This window comes from Ambystoma mexicanum, chromosome 11 (genome assembly GCF_040938575.1).
Source record: "Ambystoma mexicanum isolate Mex_15411 chromosome 11, UKY_AmexF1_1, whole genome shotgun sequence".
NCBI lineage: Eukaryota > Metazoa > Chordata > Amphibia > Caudata > Ambystomatidae > Ambystoma > Ambystoma mexicanum.
Genome location: NC_090934.1, coordinates 685,759,947 through 685,778,658, shown reverse-complemented (window position 1 = coordinate 685,778,658; position 18,712 = coordinate 685,759,947). Strand labels below are relative to the sequence as shown.

Below are 18,712 nucleotides of genomic sequence, written 5' to 3'. Positions count from 1 at the left end.
AGGGCACGGACACGTTAAATGCATGTTCTTCTGTGAAGTTTATTTAAAGAAAAAAAGGCTTTCTCTCTCCCGATAACTATGGGGTGTTCCCTGCCTATCTTACCAATGAAGATGCTTGTCAGTCCAGATTAATGTCCAAGAACGAATCCATCCTCTGTCCAACTCTAAGCTTCTGACCCTACCACTATTATAACTAAGGGCAGGATAATGACTCCCTTCCCTGGTGCTTGTGTTTTGTCCACGGTTTCTTCTCGCTCCTCTTACTCCTTTCAGTAGACCATATGCAAATAGTCTCTTGTCATCCACTGTATTGTGAGAAACCCAAGGGTGTCTCACGGTCTGAACCCCAGGGATCTCTTGCTCAGGTGGCCAGGGCACGGCCATCACCCTTGGATCCAATCCCTGGGGGTGGACAAATGCGGTGGGATCACCTGGGTGAGGGGGCCTCAGGGCGAGATATCAGAAGGCGAGATGCAGTACTCCCCCCCCCCCCCCCTTCCGAGACACCCCAACCTGACATTCCCTCCACCTACATAGGGTGTTGGAGGCCTATCTCGTTACCTCCCCCCCAATTCCAACCTGTAACGAGACAAGATGGAGGTATATACGAGAATAAGGAAAAGGGAATTACACATATTACCCAGTCATTTACAACAAGGTGATTGTCCCCCTTTTTCTGACAGCAATATAGCCATTTCTTCCGCGATTCCTAGAAAAGACTGATTATTCCTCTTGTTTCTGTCTTCACTTGCAGTGCCGTGCCTCCCTTACAGTATCAGGTTTTGTGGTTCTCTTGGGGTACTGGTACTTCCCTGGTCAGTTTAAGTCTATTTAGGTTCCTTTTCTCCCTGTTGTAGGGTTCCAGAATCTGTGTTACACTCTCCTCTCTTTTATGGTACCTCAAGTTCCAATTACAATTCCCCCCCTTCTCGGAGTGCAGTTTCATGTAAGAGTTTGGGGTTCCTGGCTTCACAGGTTTGTTCTCCCCAAATATCTCTCTTTTCTATGCTCTCTTATCTTCGAGATATGGGTGGGCCTTCCCTTTTCCGCAAAGACAGGGTTCGAAATGTACAGGAGCTTGGAGCCAATTATCTCCTAATTATAACCAAGGGGAGCCGGGTTAGCGTGAAACCAGTAGCTACCAGGAGCTACTTTTGACTCCCAGGAAAGTGGTGCCATACAAACATAGCTATCGGATATTAACTGTGTAGCATGAAGGCATCATGAAAAAGGACACAGACAACAGATTCCAAATTCAAAATAATCAAGTTTATTAACTTAAATGTCAGGTTGGAAAAAGGCCTAACTTGCCCTATACTAAGGTGGGATTTCCTCACCTAAATAAAACTAAAAGAAAAGTCTGAGTCAAAGAGTTCAATTTAGGAATCGGTCTGTGTCCAAAAACATATGCTTTCCCTCACAACTAGAACTATACAACGTATAGGGATGACAGCAATCAAAAAGAAAACAGTGTTTAACACAAAGTCCTAAGGCTCTTCCAGCTTGCAGTGCTCTTGCAGCTCCCTTCCCCGAGTATGAAAAAGTTCAACAAAGTAAAGTATCAAAATTGCCTTTTTGAGAATTAGAATGTAAATGTCTCTTCAGGTCTCAGGGTTTCCTTCCCCCACGCTCCAAATCACACCTTTTAAATGAAAGGCTTCCATTCAGGACTCAGGGTTCCCTTCCCCAAGTTCCAAAGGCAACATAATTCCAAAAGAAACACAAAATGTCCTGGTCTTCTATAGTTTGATGTTGTTTTCAAATATACAGTTCAAATGAGTTTGGAGCTTTCCCACATTTTTTGAAAATGTCATTACAAGTCAAGCTTCAAATATATTACAGCATACAGTGATTGGTTTATAGCACTTCAATATGTGATGATTTGTATGGGTTCCGACCGCCTTTCCTCCTTTAGATTTCAACTGTTTAATTCTGCTTAGTAGCAAAGTCTTAGCTCTGTTTAACAGCAAAGTCTAAGTTAATTTAGTGTTCAATAATGAAACCTCTGTCTAAGAGTTTGTTTTCCCTCATATGGAGTTCAATTGTTTGTTTCACTTTAAATGCATAGTACAGCGTGCAAAGACTTAACCGTGTCTCTTGCCACACACAACCACTCTCATGCAAGATATTCCCTTTTTCGAAATATTGAACAAAAGTAACTGTTTGGTGTACTTTAATTGAATAGTTCGGTGTTCAGAGACTTTCGAGAACGTGTTCTTGCCATATGCGACCACTCTGATACAATGTAATTCAGGAAACACTCCAGTTCACACACACGCACCAGGTTTTTCGGGCACTAGAAACACACTGGTCGCTTTGAATGCTTGTGGTGCAGCACAGGTCACCTGACGTTCTTCCTTCTGTGTCGGGGCTCCAGTTCCTGCCCCTCAGACACTCCTGGGGTGGTACTCCACCACGGGGGAACGAGCACATTGAACAGAAAGTAATGGGCGGAACAGAAAGTAATGGGCAGCCTTTCTGCACGGCTCCCTTCAGCTTTCCCAATTTGCTCCAGGGAGTCCACACTCACACGGCACAGACTTGTGCTGCCTGCACCAACCTCCTGGTCCTTCTCCTGATGAATCCCTCTGCCTCTGGGTTGGGCTCCATTTATACACCATCAGTCCCTTGACAGGCTGCAGGTGTGATAGATTGTTAGCAGTGTGGCAAGCAGAGCGCTGAAGACCCTTTGGAAGATGTAGAGTTAATGCAGCGGGAAGCGAAGCTGAAAGACACTGTAGGCCGCTGGCCGACTGCAAGAGGGATACAGGCATGACTGAGCGAAGCTGTCGTGTGAGTCCCGAGCTGCAGGAGGAGCATTGCTGGGTAAGCGAAGCCACGGAGAGCCGCTGGGAGAATAGGCGAGGTAACACACGGAATGGAGAGAACTTGTGGCGACAGGGGACCTTGCGGGAAATCCGTAAGATCCGACCAGTGAGTGTACCAAAAAGGGGGCGGGGGGACACCGGGCTAGCAAGCAAATATGCAAAGCAAGCAAAGAACATTGATTTGAACAGAAGTGAGCATTTCTATGAATACTGATTTGAGTGAAAGCAAATATGAGCACTTTAGAATAATGATCGGAATGAAAGAGTTTGCACATCTGCCCGATACAAAGAACTGTATAATAAGAGAAACCAAGCACTGGCAAACACCAAGAGAGTTCAAGGAACTGTGTTCTATGAGAAATTGGGCATTGGCAATAGCCAAGAGAATTACAAGGTTGCATGTTATGAGACAACACGCACTGGCAAGAGCTATCTCAGGAGGATAGCTCAGGGGCAACGTGCTGGCCTTGGAAGAAAAACTATGCGAAGCAACGCAGGTTTGATCCCCGGGTCCGCTCTTAGAAACCTCTGGGTATTAAGCGCGTTATAAATAAGCTATCATATCATATCAAGAGAATACAAGGTAGTGTAACAAGTGCATGGCGGCCAGCCAAGCCGTGGTACAGTGTGAGGAGTGTATGACACAGGTGAATAAAACAAGCAGCACTGTCAAGTTGAAGCAGTGGCCTAGTGTTGATGGAAAAACAACAGGGAAGGATTATCGGTTACATGACCTAGAATGGGTGGCCTGTGTGGTCCAACAACTGCACCTAGACCGGGTGCACCCTTGCATGGAAAAGCTACTGAAAGCACCCACAAAGAAACTTGTGTTGAACTGCAACAAACTTGTATGTGTTTTGAAGTCAAGAAGAGTGAACTACTTATGTGAACTAGTGAAAAGTAACAATATCAGAAGAGCTGGGAAGTGTCGGAAGGAATTGTGTCGTTTTGAAAAGCTGGAAGATTTGCACTCTAGGGGAAGGGAACCCTATGCCTTATGAACTATTTTGAACTTGTGGAAGGGAAAGCTGATTACAAGCCAAGAGCCGGAATAAACTCTGAACTTTATTTTGAACACTACTTATTTTGATGCCGACATCCCTACACATTGTATACAGTTAGACGTGAGGGCAAGTATAGGTTTTGGACAGAGACAGACATTTGCTTTGGACTTCCTGACAGAGTACCCTTGGTTTTCTTTAGGTCGGGAAATCCCACTTTAGCATAGGGCAAGTTAGGCCTTACTCCATCCTGCATTTTGAGTTAATAAATTGTGTAGACCAAACTTGATTCTGTTGTCTGTGTCGGTTTTGTGATGCCTTCACAAAGGTAACATGAGGAGAAATGTCTGTAAAGTGCACTTCTTCCATTAAGTTCTTTTGATCATACCACCAGAGCAGGGCAGCTCATCTGATATAGGCAACTGCTGGGACTGAGGGTCAATTGCCTAGGAACAGACGGGTCTCAGGGTCAGCTTGGTTCTGCGCATCTGGAGTCTGGTCAGCGGAACAGCCAGCATGCATGAGGCCATGAGACTTAAGAGTCTTTGTGAGCACCCTGCTGTCATGGAATGCGCTCGGAGTAAGAGATTGCATGCCTTTTACATGTCCAATATTCATTCTGCAATTGTACATACTCTGTCTTGAGATGTGTTCTAACAAAAGCCTATAAAATCAGATGATGTTACTGTTAAAGTCTACTTCGCTCAGTTCAACCAAAATCTAAAACAGTTAAGCAGTGTCACAGATAACAGAGAATAAACACAGAGCCTGGAAGACAGTCCAGGGGTATTTATCATAGAGGTACCAAAAAAGGTGTAGAATTTTCTTTGTAGCAAAGATTAGAGACTGGTAATTTTGCTTAATGCAGGCACTTGTTGGCCAAGGGGTGGGAAATGGCACTAGGGCTGTGCCTCTCTCCCTAGTCTTCCTTGGGATGCCCAGCCTAGCCCAGGCATCCGTAAAACCTGGTTAGTACTCTGGTCGGTAACCCCTACTGCCTTAACTCTTGATCTTACCCTACAGATATTTTCCTTAAATGTAGGCTCACTGAGTCCCTCAGGGACTTTCTAACTTTCCTTACTCTCCATACGTTACTCTTCGAATGTGAAAGGGGCATAGCAATTATGCTCTAAGATTTTCCTAGTTCCTCACATGCCCATATCACCTGACCATGATGGTTTACCCACTTCCTCTTTTCAGCTCCTCCCCACCAAACCTTCTGTCACTGCGATGTCTCACTTCATTTTCCACATGCCTCCACCCTTTGATGTCAACTCTTCTCCTCCCACTTCATTACAACTACAATGACTCCTAAAGCACCAAGACTCCTCCTTCTACTACTACTCCTTCTATGACCAATCCTCCTCCTGCTCCTCCTCCTCCTCCTCATCCTCATCCTCCTCATCCTCCTCCTACTCCACTACTACCCCCACCTCCCACTGCTACTCACCCCCTCCCACTTCACTACACAAACATCCACCTTCACATCTGCTCCTTACACCAATTTATAACCCCCCCGCCAGACCGTACCCTTGCACTCACCAAGTGAATAACTCACCTTTATTCAATAAATGCCTCCACATTCCACCAATACTTGCTTCCTCCTGCTGGTCTCTTAGTCCACCTCCACTCCAGTGATGACCTCATCTGGAAACCCCACACTTCTTGTTTCCTGTGCCCTGGTCATACTTCTCTCCCCCTGTCCTGGTGGGCCAGCTTTTTCTAGCCAATCTTTTTCTACCTTTCCCTTCTGCACTGTGTATGTGCAAGAGGAAGTCTTTACAAGGGGTCTGAGCCCCGCCCAGAAGACACTGCATTAAAAAGTGGGCTAAGACCATGCCCACTTCCACTGCACACATTTTCTGTCTCAGAAAAGTAAAACCAGCCTGCAGTGGGCAATGTTGAAGTTCTTGTTTCAGGTTTCCCCTGGTAAGGCAAGTTCTCAAGGGGTGGCCCGAGTCTGTCCCAACATGCTTTGGTGGTCTGGGGGTGGGGGAGGGGGTCAGCTAGTGTATGCGGGTGTCCGCTGATGCTTCTTGGCGGCCCAGTTTGGTTTCCCTGAATATTGCGTAGCACCGCAGCTCCCTGCGGCGACTCTAGGATGGCTTAGCATAGACACGGCTGCCCCTACAGTCCAGGGCTGCTGGCACATCTAGTAAGTGGCTGGCTCTGGTGTTTGGTGTCTCATATTTCCATTCTCTTCCATCATGGTGGTCTCTGCAAATGAAAGGAAAAACCGGCGAGCATTTGAAGGTAGAGGCACGACTGGAGACAACAGCCTGAATGAAAGCATCCTGGCGCAAGGACGGGGAACAGGAACTGAGGTTTTCACTGCTGCCACTTGCTTAATCAGTACCATGAGCAGCGATGGATCACCTTGTGGAAGGTCTTCCCCCTCCCCCTCTTGACAAGGCCAGGCTATTGGCCTGGTCACTGGAGGTGCATCAAAATGTGTGGTTCAAAAGCCACCTCCAGGGAATGAGCTTTCGTCATCCAGCAATGGATATACGTTTGTGCCCAGGAGGTGGAGAAAATCTGCAACTGCTATCAACACCTTCATAAAAACTCATGGAGCTAAGCTAAGGACAAACAGTAGAACTCTGTACCGGAAATAAGCCTGTCCTACTGAAACTCTTTGAAATTATCGGTGCACTAGACACATCGGGATATGCAGGTAAGCAGCTTTCAGATCCACTTCACAGATCCAGTCTCTCGGGTGAAAGGCAGGCTTGGTTTGTGCGGGAGTGTTCCTCTTGAATTTTTCTAGGGGTATATGCAGATGAAAGCCCGCCAAGTCGAATATGTTGCACAGGCATGCCTGGTCTGCTTTGGGCAATGTAGGTAGACTCAAGTGAGACCCCTCGCCTCTCTCATTGAGGGAAACTTCCCCTATTGCTTTCATAAGGAGGAGGTTAAATAAGTCTTCCCTTAGAGAGGGGGGGATCACATTTGTAAGGCGGGAGAAGAGATAGGGGATGGAGGAAGTGGCAACAGAAAACCTCTGCTTACCACCAACAGGAGCGAAAAGGGAGGGTAGCTGCCCCCCCCCCCACGAGTGTAGAATTAGAAAATATCCTCCTACATACACCTACTAGAGCCTGTCGTCTTTGCAGAGGGTTTCAGAAGTATTCATTAAGATGAGGATGGCCTCAAATAAATAGTTGCTGCTACAATCACTGATGAAGATGGCTGGGGACAGGTTATTAATGAGATTGGCTCAGAAGACAGAAGCCTATATTTCATATTTATTAGTTTGAATGACTTAATGTGGTTTGACCCAGAACTTCCTTGCCTCAGCAAGTAAATCTTTCTGTAAGCAATCTCCAAACCTCTCTGAAGCCTTGAGGGAACGAACACCAGATAGAATGCTTGCTTCTGATGGTGGCATTTCTGGTAGAAATTTCCAAAAAATCCATTAGATCCATAAGTCACTCTCTTGATCTCCATCTTCAGGTTTGAAAAGGCCTTTGAAGGGTGGTGGGTGGAGTTCCCTCGAAGGGTCTTTTGTATCTAGCACCTGAGGTATTGGATCTACAGGTGCTGATTGAGGTTCAGTAACCGGATCTTCCTGTTGTCTAGGAGCCAGCCACGAGGACAGGTGGGTAAGTGGGTTTTTGTTGGTCCTGTCATTGAGGGAGAATCTTTCTAAAAAAAAAAAAAATATTAAAAAAAAAAAAAAGGTCCTTCAAATATTATTCCATTGGAACAGAATGGATTAGTAACTGACATTTTGTGAAAAAAAAAGAGTCAGAGCTTTGTGAATAACATTGAGTTTGAGAACAGATCATGGCGAGGGAAGGGTCAGGTCCAGGACTCTATAAAAGTTAGTTGCCAAGTTGGCCTGCCCAACCATGGTTCCATGAAGAGTTTGTATTTTGATCTGTTTTAGCTTGAATCACGATTTCCTCCCTCTTTAAGGCTGTAAAAACAGCAAAATTCTGTTAGCTGGATTACAATGGATTTCTTCTTTTTTCTTTTTTAAAGCCATTGCAAAAACCAAACTTAGCTGTGCAGCCAGCCATCTTCCACAATCTTTTGTGAAATCCAGATCTCCAGTAGGCCCAGGAAGTCACCTGACCCTTCCTTTTTCTCCCCAGCCCTGGAAAGCAGAGCCAAAAAGGACAGTTTGTGTCTTGTCTGTAGAAGATTTGGTGTTGCAAAGAGCTGTTGGTCTACTTTAGCTTGAATCAGGTGTTCCCCCCTTCTCAAAGTTTTAAAACAGCAAGCATTGCTATTTTAGCTGGATTGGAATGGTTTCCTCCAGTTATTTAAGCCTATGGAAAGCACTGACTTAGCTTTGCTGAGCAGCCATCTTCCACACCCGTCTACCACAATCCTTGTGAAATCACCCCAGCAGCCTAGGGCAGCCTGGCCCAGGCAGCCAACGAAGGCCAAAAGCTAATGTTACCTTTTGTTTGCCTGGCTCTATGGCACGCTCTACCCTGGCCCATTGGACCACAAAGCAGCAAGGTATGGGACCGCGCTGGGAATAATTCACCACAGTGATATCATGTAAACTATACCATTTAGTAACCTGCTACTACAATATTTTTGCCATTCTGAAAATTGGCCACTGGGAACTCAACATTTTTTGGTAACTGCCCACTTTGTATCTTGCCTTTTTTGATCATCCGCCACTGGGATTCTTGTGCCATTTTTGATTCCTCGCGACTAATATTTCCAAATGTTGACAACTGCCAATGAAGACTCCAGGGCATTTGTCCCTTCTCCCCAGGGTGTGTGGGGGCACTCCCATTGAAAGTAGGGAGGTGAGCCCGCTAAGCAAGACCTTCCCCAACGGTTAGGGCAAGAGGGATCTCAGTGGGAGTGACTCCCCCTTAGGGGACAAGGACTCCCAGTGTTTCTCAAGATCTCACCCAAAACCTGTGCTCTTTGTCTATATGGGATCTGACGAGGTTGTCAACGTGATTAAGCCTGTCTTTTTGTACAACATTAATGCTGACCCCTACTCAAATCTGCAATCCTGTAATCAACTGAACATTGTCCCTCATTACAGAGGCCCATATAAAAGACCTTTAAACTCTCATATGTGGGAGACCAGCTGATGTAGAATCCATCTGCTGGGTTTGAAACGTGCAGAGCAGAGGCTGCCACTATCGCAGGCAACATGCGCTGCTTGGAGGCAGGACCAGAGAGTGTACATGGTGGGCGAGCAGTCCACAAACTAAGTTCACTGCTCGTGTCCAGAGAGATGCCAACAGTGGAAGAGAAAGACACCAGCAAACCCACGGCAAGGTTGCCGCCAGAGAAATCCAGAGAGTACCAGCAGACCCACAAGAAGGGCAATGCTGGAAAAGGCCCAATGAAGCACTGGTGAACCCAGAAGAAGGCCACCGCTGGAGGAAGCAAAGGAACGAGTTACTGAGGACCCACCGAGAAGGCTGCCGCCAGAGAATGACAGAAAGCGACCCGACGTGAGGGAGTCAGCCGCCACCGGAGCCACCGACCCTCCAACAGAGTATTATGTTCGCGGCTTGGGTATGAGAAAGGGAGGTGATCAGTCGAGCTCTGCAACAAACATGGGGAAATACAAGACCTGGGGGTATCAAGGAGGGCAATGCTTATGAGAGGGCTTGTCACCAATCCCACAGAAACAAAGGAGAACACAGAGGAGACGGAGCATAAACCTGAGAAATTACCCAAGCAAGGCATAAATGAAGGCGTTAGAAGGCCCATTAAAAAGGTCCAACACAACCAAGCTAAGATACGGATAAGGAGGTCCAAGATAGAAAATTGAACTAAGTGAAGTTATTGACTACAACCTTGAGAGGAGGACTAGTTTCCCTGGAAAAGAGGCTGTCAAGATATTTGGTATTTGGAGGGGAATGAGAAAAGTAATCTTTTTTTTTGCTTAAGTGAAACTTCAATGTTGACAAAGGACCAATAGGAAAGCCAGCCTATGGTAAAAGACTTGGGAAGTGAATTGTGTTTTCATCAATAACTGTCATAAAACCAAGTGATTTTGGACATTAGACTGTTGGCAGTGGCGAAACACAGAACTGTGATGAACATTTCTTGGCATGGAGGGGGTCAGCTATGAGGTCCTAAGCCTGGAAGGCATTTTAATGTATTTGTTGTAGTTTGTGTTTAGTGGTAGGGCCCATTAGTTCGATTAGGTTTCGAACTGAGGACAGACCCTTTTATGTTGAAGACATTCTGACAAGCAGCTTTGATCTTTCAGTTGAAGATAGGGAACCTCACTATAGCAGTAGGGGCCAGATTAGGTTGGTTTTCATTTTAGTTAAACATCTTTTTGTTGAATCATGTTCAGTGTGGTCCCAACTCCTATTTCCAGCACACCACATGTGCCACTGAGATATTTCACCAACTTGATTAAACGCCACTGAGATACTTGATCACTTTGACACAGTGATATTTTGACATTTTGATCACTGGCTTCAGGGAGACTTTTGCAACTTTGATAACTTCCCACTGTGTGTAGGGAAACCTATGTAAAACAAAAAGAAGGCAAAGTGCGACTTTACATTTAAAAATCAAAAACATAAGCTGCAGCCTTGCATCTGAAAAAGACACATGTGCAGAAATGTGCGATGTTAGCAGCTGTGAGAAACCAAAGGGTGTCTCACCTACTAGTCACCGGGGATCTCTCTCTCAGGTGGCCAGGGCACGGCCATCGCCTTTGGATCCAGACCCTGGTGGTGGACGAGTGCGGAAGGATCACCTGGGTGAGGGGTCTTCAAGGAGTGGGAGTGAGGTGACCTATGGTGAGACAGTATTCCCCCTCACCGTACCCATGACCCATCCTATTTTATAGGATTCGCCAATGTCCCAATTCTCATCCCCTTTCCTACACAAACACTGGGCTGAGAAAGAGGGTGACAGAGTAAAGAGGCCAACCCTTACACATCCCATTGGACATGTCTGGCTAATCGGGTCAGGCAAAGTCAGGCACTTGACTTTAATAAGGTACATCTGATACCCATTAACTCCACCCACACGGATAAAAGGCGGAACATAGAGACACACTCTGAGCAAGGTGGAACACGAGAAGGAGCTGAACTTCTGGGGCAAAGGCAAACCTACTGGAGCAGAGCAACAGACAGAAGGACGAGAGAAAGGGTTGAGAAACCCAGGAGTTCCCTGCAGGAGTTCGTTGCCTCCAGAGAGCCATGAAAGACACGTGGAGAAGGCCAAATCCCAGCCAAGAAGAATGCATTGTGTTTCAAGGACGGCAGAGGCCAGAGTTGGGGAGGCCAAGCCTGTGTTATTAACCTTGACCCATGAATTAAACTGCAAAGACAAGAAAAGAATGCACACAGCCGGTGAGTTGGTGAGCGACGTGAAAGTCTGGTGTGTGTTTTAAGGAAAAATTGAAGTTGCAACAGTATATCTGACAAATTGAAGGCTGAACACATGTGGGTGAGACGTGAAGGAAGGCAGACCTGTAGTGAACTTTAAAACCAGTGATACAGAGTAGCGGAGTGATCCGGCAAAAGAAAGTAGCCCACTCGAAAGTCTCCAAGAAGGGTGAAAGCTTTTGCTATAAAGCCACAAAGTGAATGTTGAACTTTTGTACTTCAGACTCTACCCAGATCATGAGACACTGGGGCAAATAACATAAGAGTGCGAGCCGAATGGAAATCAAAGTGATGCTGAGTAGATCTATAGTTTAAGCCTTGCACATTTGAAAGCACAGACCACCAACATACAACCCGACATTTGCAGATAAATTTGCAGTCACCATAACCAGCATCACAGCAGAACATGACCTTCTGATCACACTAGGGCTTTAACATACTAGGGCATCTATGTGATGTTAAATTAAATTACAGAGAATGATTTACCACCAAAACTTAATATCAAATTTTGTATTTATTTTTATTTGGACAGGAATCTCTTCCCAAGCACCCTCCCCACCCCCATTTCCCTGTGCTTTTAAACCCTCACCAACCCCCTCGCCACCAATTTTGACCTCTTTACCCCACCCCCATATCCATTTTAATTAAGAAATTCAGTATTTTTCGTTATTATGGCAGGGATCGAAATTCAGATTATATAACCAAGAGCTAAACGCAGCTCTTGGCTATACAGCATTAACCAGTGACCAAGGGCTACCACTGATGAACAAGGAGCTAGTACATAGCGCTCCACAAATATAATTTCCACATGAGATGGAAACATATTTGTATCCGTTATAGATGAACTCTAAAGGTTTTAAATGTCATGTAGATGTGTCCAAGAGTGTATTTATAGATTGTCCCAAATGCACAGAGTTAAATTCACATAAGTGTGTATGTTCAGCATCAGTTGGCCTTGGGAGACAAAATTAGCTCCTGTGGCTGTTGTTGTCACACTAACCAGGCTCTTCCAGGCTACAAGCAGGAGCAAATAGGGCCCACCTCCCCTCAAATGTTCTGTTTTCTATTCTCTAATATTAATGGATACCGACTTGAACGTCTGGTTTGAAGAGAAGAATACCAACTCTGTCAAGTCACTGACCTACCAACTATCCATCATGCACCTACAACAAACAGTGAAGAGGGCAACACATGCAGCCATACACACCTTGAATGCAATGTTCTGCAAGAAAAGCTGAACTACAATTCTACCATCAATACACATTCTTTGGAGCGACCACCATATGATTACTTTTGTGATTCCTGATGAGTACAGGCCACCCATGTAAATCAAATTCCAATTACGAAAAGAAACTGGAAATCCTTCAAAACCATGGACCTCAACTCCAGACTGGAATCCACAAAACCGGCCAACACTCTCCTGGACCCCCCTCCACCAGAAGAAAATAATTAAACACTCCAAAAATGGATCACTGATGCTGTAGCACAGAAGAAACTATTTGGCCCCTTTCAAAATAAAATGCTTGCCAGATGGTTTATGCCACACCTCAAAGCCCTGAAGAAAAACAGGAAACTCAAAAAAGCATGGAGGAATCATCACAACCAAGAGGACACAAATGTCATACCAAAAACACATATGGATCTATAAAGCTGAAATACCTAATGCAAAGAAACTGCGCTATGCTGAACACATCTCAAAAGCAAGCAACACACAGAAATCTGATCAACATCTTGCAATAAAAGTTCATGTCCCTAGCAGCAACTCTGAATTCCTTGCAAATAACTTTTCAAACAAAGTCAGAAATACCCAAAAAGTCATTACCACTCTACCCAAGGACATAGACAACAATATCACCAGCAATCAACCCCAGAGGCAAACAATACTAAACTACTTCAAACCGATCGATAGAAGACTTCACTGAACTAGTGCAGGAAAGCAACAAAGCTGGCTCGCCTGTAGACCCTTGCCCACCAGATATCTACAAGAATATCCTCCACAAATAGACACCTTCAAAATGCATTTGCAATCTCAAGAACCATCCGCTGGAAACAGGAACTGTACCTAGAGGTTTTAAAGCTGCCTACATTAAACTACTTCCAAAAGATATTCAGGAAATACAGACATTCCCATTAACTACGTGCCTTTGTCAAACTGCTAGAACCATATGTATATGGACAAATCCTGACATGTGGAATCCAACCACATGTGGAATACAAGCCAGTTTTAGGCCTATGAGATGAACTAAATCAGCACTCAGACTCCAACATCACTTTCGCCATGATACTTTTGGATCCTTCAGCTGCTTTAGACATGGTCAACCATGCAACGTTCATCAAAAAGATACAAGAAGCAGGTGTAAGCAAGATTCCACTATAAAATCATTCCTGACAGAAAGAACACAAACCATCTGGCTACCACACTTCAGCTCAACATCACACATCACGCATATTCACCTGTCGGGTTCCACAAGGCTCATTTTACCACTACGCTTCTACATTTACATGACCCCACTCATGAAATCGTCAAGTAAGACTGACTCAGATGCGGTGACTATGCAAATGAAACTCAAATGGTCTTCAAAATCGATACCAGTTGGGACAAAGACCAAACCCTTCTCAAATGCCTCTCACAAATAAACACATGGATGAGCAACAACAGACTTAAACTCAACCCAGACAAAACTGAAATAATGATCAAGCCCAACAACCTCTCTTTACAACCTCATTTACGATGGACTACTGAAATGGGTACCAGACAAGAATCATTCATTTTAAGTAGTTAAAAATCGAAGAAAGTTCCTGGACAACAACCTAATATTGGAATCTAAAGTCCAGATCCCAGCGGCAAGACTTATCTTAAGACTCAACAAGAGAGAACGTCGCACGCCAGCACCAACATCTCTACACTGGGTACCAGGCAAGAAAGGGATATATTTCAATAGACTTGGCATCAAAGGTCCTTGCAGAAAGAACTAAATCGGCCAATCCATCAGACAATCACAAATCAGGTCAATCAGCTCAAGTCTAATAACAGACCTAGGAATTAAAAGTGGTGGTTGCAAGGCATTTTATGGAACACAAACATCAATGTAGAAAAATGTGTTTTCAGATTTTGGAGGTACTGGACCATCAAGAAGGAGACACCATTTTGCAGAGAAAATATTACATGAGAAGTAGTTTGGGCATTTCTTAACTTATTGCCACCTGGTGGAATAGACGAAATACTGAATATCAATTTTCACTTGAAACATCTTAGCTGGTGGAACTTATAGAAGTGATCAATTACACACATTATGTTTCTTTTCGAATTTGAATTCAGGATTGTTTTGGGGTTATAGGCAGAATAGTCAATTGTGAGAGATCTTGCGAGTCATAAGCATCTGGAGAGCCGTAGGATGCAGATCCCTGTCCAGTGCACACTACAGTGCTGAGGTTTATGGCACCCTAGTCAAGGGGTGTCGGGGCAAAACCGATAATGGAGCACCAGAGCACTAGGAGCTATGTAAGCATTTTAATATCACAGCAGAAATAATATGCCAGTCCATGACAATTATATTAATGAAACTTTGATATACTATAAAAGACATGGAAGCAACATGAAATTCTTTATTTACCAATGAGTAGAAGGGTTCCAACAGCTAAACCTCCACCTAAAGAAAAACAGAAAATGTATTAAAAACAAAAAACTAATTTAACATACAATAATACGGTTTATATTAGTGTTTCATACCAGATTCATCCCGATTCTAAGCACTATAATAATAGCCGTTACTAAAAGGGTGTTAAATCGTCTTCTTAGGGAAGAAGGCTAAGTTAGTCGAATGGGCTCGCCCCATGTCAGGGGGGAACACTTCATTTACGAGCTATCGCGGTGGACAAAGCCTTCTAAACATTCTTTTTTTTTAAACACTCTTTATTGGCATTTCACTATAACAGTTCCACAACTTACCCCCGCCCTCCCTTACCCCCCCAATACCAATCCCTCCACATACATGAACATCTGTAATCAAACAATCCAACCGATTCCCAATCCCACCCCCCCCACCGCTTCCCAGTGTCTCATCTACTTCCTTTTGTCTCCATTGGTCACAGAACAGCAGGCTTCAGTGTCCATTGTTCGTTGAGGGCTAGGCCTGTCCACCTTCCGCTCACACCACCGGGGTCCCTCCTCCCCCCTGTCCCTCTCATATTCCCCTTCCTGCGTCTGCCTTTTCACGGTGGGCGTAAATCATTGTCTTTCGCCAGATCATTTAACAATTGGGACCAATGGACCGTCACCACTTCCCGGTCTTCTCCCGTCTCCCAATTCCGAAGCACCGTTAGCTCTGCTAACCCCCACCTCCGTACATCCTTCCGCCATAAATTGATCATCGGGCCCTGGGGCGATTTCCACGCTATTTCCATTCGGCGCTTAGCCAATATTAGCAGAAAGCGGCCCATTCTGTTCCGTACCTTATTTCGCTTCCCCCCCCCGGGAGCTTCCCCCACAAGCAGTTCTCCGGACATCGCTCCAGGGTGGTTCCCAGTACCTCATTCAATCCTTTAAGCACCTCGTCCCAGTATTCTACTATAACCGCACATTCCCACACCATATGCCAGAACCCCGCCCGCACCGAACTGCATCTAGGACATTCACCCAACCGATCCCCCGTCATCGCCCTAAATGCCAAAGGGGTGACATATACCCTATGCAAAATGTTAAATTGGACCAGCTGGAAGCGGGCATTCCTCAAAGACTTCCGGACCAAGTCCCAAACCTGCCCCCATTCTTCATCTGATATAGACGCCCCATAGCCACTTCCCACTTCTCCTTAACCTTCAGCTGCCCCTCTGCCGACCCCTACCCCAGAGCCTTAAATATCCGCAAAATACGCGCCCTACCCCCATCTGGTCAAGTAGCACTCGAAGAACTGGACATGGCTCTGCCATCCTGCGAACCACCGCCCCATATGCCAAAATGACTCCCTGCGGCAGATCAAACTTATCACACCACTCCTTGCAGGTAAGAAGCTTCCCACCCTCAAAAAGGTCCCCCACCTTCTCACATCCCTTCTCCCTTAACCTCCGTATCCCCACCCTCCCAATCGCCTGGCGGAGCTTCTGGTCGGCCCCCCATGGGAGATTACCCTTGTAGCGGCCCCTCACCCCCTTATCGCACCCCACGTACTTCATCCATATCTCCCTTACCACCTCGAAAACCACTGATGTCCATGTAGCCCCCAACAGATGCCACAGGAGCTCTACCGCCCTACAATCCGGCTGCATGGGCCCTACCAATACCTTAAGAAGCTCTGCCTCCGGTTGATCCCACACCAACACTGACTGTAGCTGTGCCGCCACAAAGTATTTTTCATAATTCGGGAGACCCAGCCCTCCCCTCTAACATCCAGCATTTTAAAGAACACTTTCTTTGCCACATACGGTATATTTGTGAAAAAGTAAAGCAAACGTGGAAGGATCACCATTTTACATAGTGCCACCCTCCCCATCAATGAAAGGGGTAAACCTTCAAAAACTGGATGGAGTCACCTATTCTGGACAATGCCATCCCTGTGTTATGCACAAACGTGTCCACCACTTCATGAAACACCTGCACCCCTAAGTATCGAAATGACTCCTTCTCCCATCGTATCCCCCCAAGTCTGGCAGTTCCTCCAGCGGACATTCCTGTAGCCCCCCCCAACGGGAACAAGACCAACTTCTCAGTGTTTATAGGGGACCCTGACATGTACCTAAAGTTCCGTAGTACTTCCAAAAGGTCTGGAAGATATGTTTTAGGGTCCCCTACATATAACAACAAGTCGTCCGCATAGAGGGACACTATGTGTTTCTGTCCTCCCACCTCGATTCCAGCCTCCGCCATTTCCTGTCGCAAGAACGCCGCCAGAGGTTCTAAGGTCAACGCAAACAGAATTGGAGAGGCTGCACACCCCTGCCTTGTCCCCCTTCCCAACTCCCACGTCCCCGACACCCAATTATTAGTTCTCACCAACGCTAGCGGTTTAGTGTACAACAAAGCCAACCACCTACAAATATTCTCCCCAAACCCAAATTCCCGCAGCACCCGAAACAACCATTTCCACTCTAGGGAATCAAACGCCTTCATAGCGTCAAATTACGCCATTGCCATGTCCCGCCTTTGGAGCTTCACCTGATCCATCACATGATGCAACCGGGAGATGTTACCCGGCGTGCTCCTGCCCCCTATAAACCCACATTGGTCAGGATGCGTCAAGCTCGGCGCCACCGTCGCCAGCCTAGCGGCCAAAATCTTCCTCAGGATTTTCCCCAACTATGTTCAATAACGAGATGGGCCAATATGCCGCACAGTCCCTCGGAACCTTCCCTTCTTTTAAAATCACTGTTATAAAGGCCTCCCTCAGTGATTCTGGGAGGCACCCCCCCTGGAATGCCTCCTCGTAAACCTTCTGAAGTTGCGGAATCAAGAGGTCAGCAAACTCCACCGGGAGTCCGTCGCTACCCGGAGCTGTACCCCTCCTCATAGTGCGGATCGCCCAACAGATGTCCTCGTCTCCTATCGGGGCCTCTAGTTCCTCCCGACGGTCCTCCCCCAGTCTCGGCAGCCGCAGCACCTCCATGAGATCTTCCAGATCTAAATACCCCCCTCAGTCACATATAACCCCTTATAATACGTTACAAAAGCTTCATTAATCTCTTTCTGGGTCCCAACTACCTCCCCCGTACTAGATCGAAGCTGGGTTATGACTCGAGTCGGACTTTCCCTGCTGATTAACCAAGCCAGGAGTTTACCCGCCTTATCCCCCTCCCCATGGAGTTTAACATCCCGCCTGTTATCAAAGTGTGCAAGTTCCGACAGGGTCCTCTGATGGAGTTCCAGCGCCTGCGCCAGAGCCTCCCCCACCTATACGCCCCCTGCCGCCTCTCTATCCAATTCGCAACACGAGCTTTTGTCCGCTGCAGCGTCTCTAGGAGCCGTTTCTGCATCCCTACTGTCATGGCCAAACATTTCCCTCTCATAGTCGCTTTGAAGGCCTCCCATAGCACTCCCCTAGCCTCCACCGTGCCCTCATTCAGCACAAAGTATGACCTGATCTCCTCTCTGAGCTCTGCTACAAACGCCCCATCTGGCAACGCTCCCCTCTGCATCCGCCATAACCGCCGTTGGGGATCCACACTGGGCCCACACACCGTCGTCACCAAAGGGGAGTGATCCGATAGGATGCGCCCGAGGTACATCGTCTCTCCAAAATAGTGATAGTACTCTCTTCCTGTTACCATATAATCTAGGCACGAGTACGAACCGTGCACACTCGAGTGGTAGGAGTATCCTCTCTCCTCCCCATGTTTCTCCCGCCACACTTCCACCAAGTCCAATTCCCCCATTACCTTCCGTAACGACCCCGCCATGTGTTTCTTAGGGCCCCCTCTAGTTCCCCCCATCCAACCGCTCATCCAAGTGGCAATTAAAATCCCCCCCCACAGTATCATTTCCCCTCTATAAGCCCCCATCATGCGCAACACCGAAGGGAAATTCTCTTTATCATCCACATTTGGTGCATAC

General features: G+C 46.3%; 1 protein-coding gene and 1 long non-coding RNA gene across 4 annotated transcripts in view; one reads left to right on the top strand and one right to left on the bottom strand.

Annotated features, from left to right (window-relative positions):
* ELP4 (elongator acetyltransferase complex subunit 4) overlaps positions 1-18,712 on the bottom strand; it is a 1,964,259-nt gene that overhangs the window by 1,868,392 nt on the left and 77,155 nt on the right. For all 3 annotated transcript variants that reach the window (XM_069623546.1, XM_069623547.1, XM_069623545.1), the window contains exon 2: positions 14,784-14,819. In XM_069623546.1, coding sequence (XP_069479647.1) covers positions 14,784-14,819 — 36 coding nt within the window. The remainder of the gene's footprint in view (positions 1-14,783; positions 14,820-18,712) is intronic.
* LOC138503660 (uncharacterized) overlaps positions 1-18,712 on the top strand; it is a 501,646-nt gene that overhangs the window by 417,887 nt on the left and 65,047 nt on the right. The gene's annotated exons all lie outside the window — the stretch shown is intronic.